This window comes from Misgurnus anguillicaudatus, chromosome 22, assembly GCF_027580225.2.
Source record: "Misgurnus anguillicaudatus chromosome 22, ASM2758022v2, whole genome shotgun sequence".
NCBI classification, from domain to species: Eukaryota; Metazoa; Chordata; class Actinopteri; order Cypriniformes; family Cobitidae; genus Misgurnus; species Misgurnus anguillicaudatus.
Window position 1 is genome coordinate 39,869,109 of NC_073358.2, and position 11,346 is coordinate 39,880,454.

General features: G+C 38.5%; 1 protein-coding gene across 1 annotated transcript; it reads left to right on the forward strand.

Moving 5' to 3' along the window:
• The first annotated feature begins 781 nt into the window (after positions 1-781).
• On the forward strand, positions 782-4,928 carry gpr83 (G protein-coupled receptor 83). Its single transcript, XM_055197963.2, has 4 exons — positions 782-1,592; positions 2,626-2,751; positions 2,972-3,105; positions 3,407-4,928. The coding sequence occupies exons 1-4, from the start codon at positions 1,275-1,277 to the stop codon at positions 3,882-3,884; spliced, it is 1,056 nt and encodes a 351-aa protein (XP_055053938.1). The 5' UTR covers positions 782-1,274; the 3' UTR covers positions 3,885-4,928.
• The last annotated feature ends 6,418 nt before the right edge of the window (positions 4,929-11,346 follow it).

The following is an 11,346-nucleotide window of genomic DNA, read 5'->3' on the forward strand; positions in this document are numbered from 1 at the left end:
CGGGCGACTTCCGGCGACACGAGCGACAGTGACCGTTGGCGACCGTATGGGCGTGTCCAGCGACGCGAGAAAGTTAAGAAAAGTTTAACTTTATGCAAATGTCGAGCGACTTTCGGGAGCGACCACCAATGAGAACAAAGCAGTGGAGTTCACGTCATCCTTCTCTCGTCAGTTACTGGCGTAGATGGTACTCATTTGTTTATGACAAGCAGATTTAGAAACGCCTCATTGAAAGAGACAAGCGACACACAGCGATAATGTCGCTGGCTGTCTGAACGAGGGGTAAGTCTATGGACGAGTCACCCAGGTACTGTACTACTCCGCAGCGCGCGGGTACCCGCCGGACTTAAATAATCCGAAAATAAACACTTATTATACGTGTACCATGGTGATTCATTATAAGACAAAAACACGACTTGAAAGATTGATTCGTGATGTACTCGCTCATTATAAACATAACGTAAACATTTTGTAAGATTTGAACAAAAAAGTTGCATCACAACACTATCTGATTCTCACTCTGCGTGTATTTCACGCTGAATGACGGACGGGCTAAGCGATACAGGTACAGAGAAGTAAAGAAGGATGACACCATTTGCTAAGCGGGGAGGTTTTCATTTTCTACCTTATTATATATTTTAAACCACAAACTACGGAGTATGTTTTGGACATTATTTAACCTGGTCAAAGACGAACGAACATTTTAGAATAATTAAATTTCTTGCCCCAAGTTTTAGGGGTGCTGAGCTCCTTTTTAGGGGTGCTGAAGCCCATGAAGTAAACTAGTCTTTCCCCCTTGTAAGTCACTCTTTTGGACTTTTCTGAGCAAAATTTAACAAAGTTCCTTCAAATATGCAACCAATGGACTCGCTGAAAAGAAGACAACTAGCAGACTGTGCGATATTAACAGCACGCCTCATATACTGTAAACAGCCACCACCTGCTTTCTCTCCTACACAGCATTCTGTCATATGCTGCCAGCCTATGTTAGATTTGGCACTGTAGACAATGAATTGATTCCAATTGGGTGTTGCAAAACCGCTGCCTTACGTGACGAAATGTTGTTAAAAGCACGTGTGAGCGCATGTAGGTTACAAGTGCAATGCGCGCGGATTGTATTTCTGCAAGCAAGCGTAAGCAGCGCGTTGAGTGAAGGCGGCGATTATGATGATGCCTGAGGTCCAGTAAATGTGACCATCTCCGGATCTGTTTCACTTCTCAAATCTGTGTCCAGCGGAGGAGTGAGCCAACTACCTTGGGAAAATCTCGTCACAATGACTTTCAAAAACATCTCCGTGGATTTATTCTTTAAGTTTTTTATCTTGGAAAATTACACTTCGTTTTTTAATTTCTCAGTGGACGAGATATATGACAGAGGAGCGAGTTATGAGTCTGATTCACACAAACCGACAATCAGAGCGCTGCTTATCGTCGCGTACTCCGTTATTATCGTCATCTCACTCTTCGGAAACTTGGTGGTTTGTCATGTTGTTATTAAGAATAAACGAATGCACTCAGTCACAAGTTTGTTTATTATGAATTTAGCCATTGCCGACATTCTTATAACTGTTCTCAACACGCCTTTTACACTGGTGAGTTTCACGAGATTTTTTTATTTATCCAAGAATAAAAAGAAAACATATTATGTCATTGTTATTGTTAGTAATATAATTAAGATTTCTTTACATGCAATTCCAATTCCAATAAATTCGTCTATTGTGACATAGATTTTTTAAAAGTTTAAAACAATTTGCACTGGGTTTCTCATGATTTTAGTTTAGTAAAAGTGTATTAACCATGATTTTTTTTGCCTGATCGATATTTGTATTAGTAGTTTTACTACAAATATCATTGTTCTGCAAATACCATGCAAGACATATCCCTTATGAAAATAATAAAGGGTTTTTCTACAGGACCCACAGTATGATATTTGTAACCACAAATGTACTATAGTCTTACCACAATAACCATAGTTTAGCCATCGTATTTATAGTAAAACTGTTGTAATACAAATGTAATAATGAATCTGCATAATCTATAATAAAGCAATTACATTTTTCCTAAGGGAAATACCATATGTGGGAGAACATATAAATACACTACATTAAAAGTATAAATAAACTATATATTTTAATCCTATCTCTTTAGAAAATACTTTAAAGGGATAGTTCACCCAAAAATTCTGTCATCATTTTCTTATCATCTTTCAACATCATTTCTCATGTTGTTCTAAACCTGTATGAATATATGTTGTACATATGTTGTATTCATTACATTTTCATATCTTATCTCATTACGGAGTTGTATACTGTTGAATAGAGAATGTTCACTTGTGACAACTTACCCCGCTCTCCCCTACTCACAATTATTTATCACAATACTTCCATAATATTTGTTTTTCTACTATGAAAGTCAATGGTTACAATCAGATGTGTGCTTACAATCATTTATCAAATATATATGTTTTGTCTTCATCAGAAAAAAGAAATTCATAGAGGTATAAAACAACAGGGTGTGTGTGAAAAAAAAACATTTTGGGGTGAACTATTCCTTTAAGTGTTAATCAAATTAAATCTGTAGTGCATTTGTTTACTTTTTGCATAATTCACCTAAATTTGTGTTTAGGTGCGCTTTGTATACAGAACATGGGTGTTTGGGAAGGCAATGTGCCATGTGAGCCGCTTTGCACAGTATTGCTCTCTTCATGTCTCTGCCCTTACACTGGTTGCCATCGCTCTTGACAGATATCAGGTAAGTATACAGTACACACACATACTCGTACACACCTACTTACATACACTCTCACACTTATTCAAACACATTCATCAAGATATAATCATAAGTTAAATAACTTATTCAACACCACTGTGTTCATGAGTCATTTATAATCTCTCATGAAGACTTCTTATTAAAGAAAATTATTTTGAGTGATCAATGTGCAGTCTCAATTGATAACGCTGTTGTCTGTCAGGTGGTGATGCACCCAATGAGAAAAAGGATGTCTCGGGTTAAGGGAGTGGCCTGGATCGGGGTTATCTGGGTGATGGGGTCCTGCTTCTCTCTACCTCATGCAATCTACCAGACACTGATTCGCTTTGAATTTTTGTATGAACTCTTCCTACCTTCATTTGAAGTGTTTCAATAGTGTCTGAATAGAGAAAGTTAACAGCATAAAAGAGATCAGAAAACCAGTGCACTCAGCGAAGCCTCTTGTTGTATTAAATTTTCACCCTTTAACACATCTGATGATTCCTTCTTGTTAAAAGCTTTGCAAATGCCATTTTACAAGTTTGAATAGAAGCATGTACACAAGTTTTTTTACAATGCATAAAATGAAGAAAAATATCCTTGTTTTTTGTTCCATGACAAATGTCACGCTTAAGATTTTTCATTTTGTCTTTCTTAGCAAAACAAGGGTACGGCTGGTATGTCTGCCTAACTTCCCACACCCCTCTGATCTCTTCTGGAAGTATCTGGATCTCACCACGTTTATCCTTCTCTACGTCTTGCCTGTAGCAATAATCTCCATATCTTACCTTGTGGTGGCCAAGAAGGTTTGGTTCAGAAATGCCGTCGGTGATGTCACGGTGGCTCAGTCGGCTGCCCTTCGCAGGAAGAAGAAGACTACCTTAAAGATGCTAATCGCAGTGGTGGCCGTGTTTGCGGTCTGCTGGTTCCCACTAAATTGTTATGTGGTGCTGCTGTCAAGTAAGATGATCCAAGCCAATAATGCCGTGTACTTTACCTTTCACTGGTTGGCTATGAGCTCTACCTGCTATAACCCCTTTATATACTCTTGGCTCAATCACAACTTTCGTGCAGAACTCAGAGCGCTGCCTCTACTTGGACGCTTAGCCAAGGTCAACGCTATCCAGCAATCTTAAGGAAGCACCACACATACTACAGTACTGTACATACTTTTGTTTCTATGAGCACTTTTCACGCACTAAACCTTAATGTTCAACTCTCTCATTTCACAACTTCCTGATTTCTCATTTATCACAACCAAGGCCAGGGCTTTGAAATTTTCCCAATTGGTTTGTTCCGAACAGAAACAGTATTTTAATGTTTCCGGTTTTCGGTTCAACCCTAAAATTGACGTTCCTGAAGCGGTTAAAACAAAAAAATAAATTACTTTAATAACGTTCCATGTCAGCGGTGGGACATACAAATAAGTAGGCTGATCATTAGGACATTAAATTTAAATTATTAGTCAACATAATTTTCCTTAAAGGTGCAATTTGTAAGATATTTCCAGTAAAATATCCAAAACCCACTAGGCCAGTGTTATATATTTTGTCCAACTGATTACTATCAATATCTGTAATGTTTTCAACTACATGTAAACCGTGAGAAAATTGTCATTCTAAACAGTGACACGGGGCAGTGCAGTCTCCTTTCAGTGACGTTAATATCCGTTAATATATAATATACATGTATGACCCTTTGTTACCGCCTTTACTGACGTAAAAAGCACATGACAACAGTGTCGTGGACAAATGCGGAAGTATGTGTTAGCGCCTGTCGGGCTACGCGCTTATTTATGAACTATCCGTGTGTCTCAATCAGCTCCCTTGTTCAGTAGTCAGGGCACTGATCAGGGAGTCGGCCATTTTAAGGGCTGTCTCAATCGCAAAATCCGTTCAGTGTACTGGAACGTTCGGTCCCTAAAAATTCCCACAATGCAATGCAAAAACCAGTGAGCATCGATGGTCCCTATGTTCCCTAACCGGAAATCACGTGACCTTTTCTGAAGCTCGCCAACTGAACATCACGTGATCCAACTCAATAAACTTTATGAAATGTTACAGAACTTTTATAAAGACAAACGTTTGTTTTAGTTTTAAATATAAACACACATTGCTACACAGTAAGGGACCACAATCTACTCAATATTTAAAATAATAATATTTATTTAAAATTGTAAATATATTTATTACATTTAAAATGTAATTATATGCCTCCAATTTTATGCACAGATATATAAGAGAATAATGACAGCATTTTTCACAATGTAGGCCTACTGTTTTTAAAATTAAGTCAGAGAGATGTTGGTTTTGCCGGTTGTTGATGAGTAACAGCTGTGAGTGATTACAACGCGCTTAAGCAGCCACGTGACAGAAAAATAAGTGAACATCGTCCCAATGTGAAGTGAGCTAGGGTCCTTACCAGTGCCCGAACCTGTGTAAACGATATACTGATTCACGACCTCGGGAATTGAGACACACCAACCCTATATCACGAGGTTGCGTGACTGTTTCGCGCGTGGACCGGCGTGGCGGTGTCGCGCTTTGCCGCGTTTGAGCGTGGGCGTGTCGCGCTTTTCTGTTTGTGTCGCTGTCACGTGTTGGTTGCTCAACTTTTTTGTCCTATTTTCAAACCATTGTCGCTTCGGTTTAGGGTTAGATTTGGTGCTTGTGTTATATGTCGCTTTAAGTATTTGTCACTTTAAGTATTGGTTTATAAAATAAAAAGATACAATACTTATTCTTTTATATTTTCTAAACTTTAACCAATTGTCACCTGACGTTGGGGTTAGAGTTTGTTTAGGTAAGGATGTCATTTTATGTAAATCTAACCCTAAACTGAAGCGACAATGGTAAGAAATTAGGACAAAAAAGTTGAGTAACCAATACGTGACAGCGACACAAACAGAAAGCGTGACATGCTCACGCTCAAACGCGGCAAAGCGTGACATTGTCCATGCTGGTCCATGCGTGAAATAGTCACGCAATTTCGTGATACTGGGTTGGACACACAGTCAGATTTCTCTTTACCGTGTGCCGCTGGTTGTGTCAGTAAAGACAGCTCCCGTAAGCGTACGGGCCAACCAAACGACCCAAGAAGAGTTTGGGACAAGACGAGAGAAAGAATGAGGATCAATATCAGTGTTGCATTATCTGGATGGAGAGAGCTTTGCGACAACATTTAACTAGACATAGATGCTGATCTTGCATGTGTTTTACACTGCGAGTGAGTTGTTTTGATTTGTAACCCTTCAAAAATTGTATGCTATTATATCGATCACAACATTAGTGTGTAAACTGTAATCAGTGCGTCTTTCCGCGGACGATATAATGCACATCAAGAGGTATTGTACAGCAATATTAATTGTCATTTTAAGACACTTCCTAATAGAGTAGAGTTTGGTACTGTACAGTCTATCATAATGTTACATCATAACCTCCCAGTAAGATTTGTACTGTCAAAACATTATGTGAAAAATCACGAAGCGGATTTGCTGTTATAAAATGCACTGTAACCCCACTTTTTTGCGGGGTTTATTGCATTTATAAAACGGTTACTTCATATGCATAGCGGAGTTTCATAAACTTAAACACAAATAAGTTGTAAGTATATTAGTACAAATCTTACTGGTCCGCCAAACACAGTAGTTTGTCAGAATCAAGTGTGGCTGCAACAGAGCGCAATTCCCAACCAACACAGACGCAGCAAAGACACAATGAAAATTATTGATTAAAGACTGTGGTGATTATGTATATAAATCAACATTCATCTAATTTATACATTAACATTTATATCATTTAGATAATTCCCTTTTTGTGAAGAACTTTTGTAAGATATCAGATTCAGATCCTGATCAAAGCTTAAGTTGGGTATGATCGCCACCCAGTGGATAGCGGACGTATGAATTTAAGGTAGAAACTCCTCAGGGAATGTTTTCTCTTTATTGACGAGATGACTCAACATATTGACATTTATCTGGATATCGCCATTAAGTGTGCAATTGTAGACAAATTAAAAATATGATTAAAGACTGTGGTGTTTATTTTCATAAATCAGTAGGCAGCAACAGTGGCGCAGTGATACTTATGTAATGCAGTCTGAACCGTGGGTTTACCAGGGTATTTTATCACGGCTTAGAACGCGTTTTAACAAATCAGAATGAAGAACCAGAACTGCCCGTTTTATAATGTAAATTTGAACACTCAATTCTGTGCTCTGTCAACACACCATCGAATTTGGACTAATACTGTAACATGTATGACTAACAATTTGAACATTAAATATAACATTACTTCGTGAAATAAAACGATGTCATCAAATGCAACATTTATAAGACTTGATTACCTTATCCATCAACGTGATTTCTCGTTCGCGTCTGATTAATGGCCATCAGCGGTTGAGTTAAAGACTACGAATCCCATAATTCCACACTGCTTCAGAGCGAAATTAATCTACTTAATTTGGTATTATTGCCGTTTTGGCGCCATCTAGTGGCGAATTCTACGTAATCCACCTTTAAGTCTCTATCTTGTCATCAAACATTAAAGCAACACTAAAGAGTTTTTTTTACCTTAGAATAACGTTTCCAAAAAAGATTCAGTTGTTCATCCACTCAAAACAGGGTGAACGGCACTTTCACATTCGCTTTGCAGCCCTGTATCGTCCAAAACCGCACTAAAGAAGTTTCCAACCGTCGTGTCGCGGTCCTGTAGTTATAGTGAAAAATACAAAATCTTTCTTTACGGCAGACCTACAATCCAATAAGAACCAGCTTGGATGCAGTAGGCTAAATTAGTTATGACAGTGGTAATGGACAATTCAGCTTCTAACCTGTAGGGGGAGCAAAGAGCAAAAACTCTTTAGTGTTGCTTTAAAAAAAGCTACATTATGTAAGCGGCATAACTGTAATTCTGACATGCCTACATTTGTTGAGTGCACTTAAACACGCGTGCACACACAGACGGAGGACGAATTCCAAACGGTGCTTTGGGAAGAAGATGAGGCATAAACAGTCGCTCCACATAAAGTGAAAATTACGTTGTTTTTCAGCGCTTTATTTGCCAAAATTATTTAAATGGACTACAGTATGAGACACAGTAGCGCAACTCTAAAGAGTTCTGGGGTCTCATCTCGTGCGTATGCCAGTTCCCACGCAAAGGTTGTGATCTATAAAAAACAATCTTGATGGGAGAATAGGCTTGCAGGGTGGGATCTCATAAGTATTAATATTTTTTGCCATATGCCATTTTTGGCTTTTGTGCGTACGTAGACTTTTAGTAAGGATCATACGCACAGTTTTATAAACGAGACCCCTGATCTTTGAAGGGCATAGGGATAATCACATTTGATTGTAGCTGGACCAGACACATTCAACCGCATATGCATTTGTGCATACAGAAAATCGCTCACTTTAGCGCCTTTTGCGGTTAAATTGTTTAAAATCACTTAAGTGTTAACATTTGCAAGCCTTTGAAACACGTGCAAATGATCAACTTTCTTATTCAAATTTGCGTATTAATCCGCGAATTTCATGCGAGCTGAACCGGGGGTTGTGATCTGTACGGATCACAGATCAACTGCGTTCCGTTACACCACTAATTAGTAATACAAAACAAACATCTTGAGATACTTGGTAGTCTACAATATTTACCTCTCATGATTAAGCATTAGAGACTTGGGCTAAAGTAGGCTACTTGCTGCTGTTAAGCTTCTCATTTCTCAGATGAGTCAAAGACGACTGGAAGTTAACTTCACCAAGTCATATTGCACAGAAATCTTGTCAAAGAATGAAAAAAATAACAGTATTAACTGGTTACCTAAACCATTCTGTTCCGGAAAATATATTTTTTGAAAGTTTCTGGTTTCGTTTCTGTTCCTTGCAAAACACCAAAAGTGTCTGGTTTTCATTTCATTACGTGAACCGGTTCAAAGCCTTGCCCAATGCTGTCATTTATTCTTTTTAATTTTAGTGCAAAAATATGACACAAAAGCCCAGCTTATTTAAAAAGAGCAATATGTTAACATGGTAAGGATGCATATAGATAGATATTTTTGGTTTGACTGCTAATGCCATAATGATTGTAGAATGGTTTGAATTGACTTATAAAGCACACAATATTAAGTATTATATACTTATATTTTATGTTCGAAACCTAATGGGCTATTACCAGTGGTGACCGGTGACTTCTTTTTTCGATGGGAAGTTGGTCACAACTTGTATGTAGCCTGTTATGTGTGTGGTTTGTAATTTCAAAATATGTGTTCTACGCGTCGAGAGATCCTGTGCATCACGCGTCTTGTAAAAATACAGATGCGTCTAAAGGGTTTTTGATAAAAGAGACGCTTGCTTTTGCCAGATACTCACATAATCTCATGCGTAATCAGAGTTAATGTTAAGGGAGTGTCTCGCGTGTATTTTGTGAACGTGAGCCTCTCATATATCATAAACGGTTTTGGCTAATTTTGACAGGAAACATGATGCACATGGTTCACATGAACAAACACATATTTTGAAAACACGAGCTACACACCCCTACTGAAAAATCCAGCTAAAACCAGCATAAGCTGGTAGCTGGTTTAAGGTGGATTATGCTGGTCCTCCCAGCCTGACAAAGCTGGTCATGCTGGTGGGCCAGCTGGTATTCCAGCATGACCAGCTAAGTCCAGCTAGACCAGCTTAAAATGTGACTAAAACACACCTAGACCAGCTTGCTACACCAGCAAAACCAGCTTCCTACACCAGCAAAACCAGCTAAAACCAAGCTGGGGACCAGCTAAAACCAGCTCACCAGCTTATGCTGGTCTTAGCTGGATTTTTCAGTAGGGACATGACACTACAAACACACATTTTGAATTTGCGCCCCTCAGATGAGCTGTCATGAGCTGCCACTGGCTATTACTTGACATCTTTTTGTAATAATATGTACATCTGACAGTTTCTATTGCCTCTATTGCATCATTTTAATTTGGGGTTGTATTTTGTTTACTGTACATGTTTGTTTGTTTGTTTGTTTGTTTGTTTATAATACTTAAAATAAAAATAAAACACGTCCGCATGAGTAATTTTCAAGCAACACTGCATTAAAATGTGTGAAAATTTCTCTTACTTGCTTATAAACAGTGGCACCCGGTGACTTCTCTTCCGGGGGGCGCGAATTTGAGGTGTGTGTTCGGGGTGTCGTGTGTGTTGCTCGTCATTTCAAAATATGTGTTTGTTGTGTCATGTTGACCATGTGCATCGTGCGTCTTGTCAAAATACCTGCCTGCTGCACATGCGTCGAAGAGATTTATGATAAAAGAGACGTTTACATTTGCGAAAAACTCACAAGACACTCACTTAACATTAAACTATGATTACACATAAGATTAAAGGCGGAGTCCACGATGTTTAAAAGCCAATGTTGATATTTGAAATCACCTAAACAAACACGCCTCTACCCCAATAGAATCTGGACCTTCTGTTGATAGACCCGCCCCACACATAGGCAACCCGGCAAGGATGTCGGTTAGTAGACACGCTCCTTACTGCTGATTGGCTATAAGTGTGTTTTGGTAGTCGGCCCGTCTCCTTTTCCAAAGCGTTTTTCAAACATCGTGGACTCCGCCTTTAAGTGAGAATCTGGCAAACGTGAGAGTTTCTTTTATCATAAACACCTTCGAAGCATCTGCAGCAGGTTCGTATTTTACACATAAGTTTACATGACACTGACGCCAAACACATGTTTTGAAGTTGCGAGCCGCACGCGTGACAGGCTACATGCATGTTTGCATCGTGCGCGCTTGAAAAGAGGTCACCGGCTGCCACTGCTTATCAAGTTTAAAGTATTTTGAAATATGGATATCTCTCTCTGTCTCTGTCTCTCTCTCTCAGATTATTGCAATTGTATTGCCTTTAAGTGTGCTTGGTTGATGTAAACCCCATATTCTGGACATTCCAGAAAGGAGCTGAAGGTTTTTAAGAAATTACATAAAAAGCTAAATTGCTTTATGGTCCTTCTCTAAGCCATTTGAGTTGCTTTTCTAATGTTATGACTAGTCTGATCATATGTAATATGTGGTCGAGACTCAGGTTTAAGTTTTTGTGTTCAAGTTTGTTGAGATGAGATTTTTTTATTTGTCTAAACCAAATTAATGTTGGTTTCTGTTGCTTTGTATCATTCTTGTAAGATACTGTGGTGATGGATTTAATCTCTTTGTTGCTGTTTGATCATGTGTGATGTTAGTTTGAGAGGGTGAGTGTTCGTCCAATTCTTGTGCATGTGTGAGAACATCAGTGGTAAAGTGCTGTATGAATGTATTTCGAAATTGATTTTCCAGTTGCCCTGTCAGAGGTTTGTTACTCTTGGTGTGTTGTGATTTATATACATTGCTTCAAGATGTTGTTGGTCTTGAATGATATGCTTATGTATGTGTAACCCATGTGGTTGTAAAATATATGAAAATGTTTAGCTTGTACACGTTTCTTTTGCCTGCTAAAAGTTAATGTTGTGCATCTCTTAAAAGCTGAAATGTCAAGTTAAACGTAGTATTTGCATTTCTATATATTTTTATATGTCTCCTGTTGATGATTGCACCAAGAGATTTTATTATCAGCTAAAT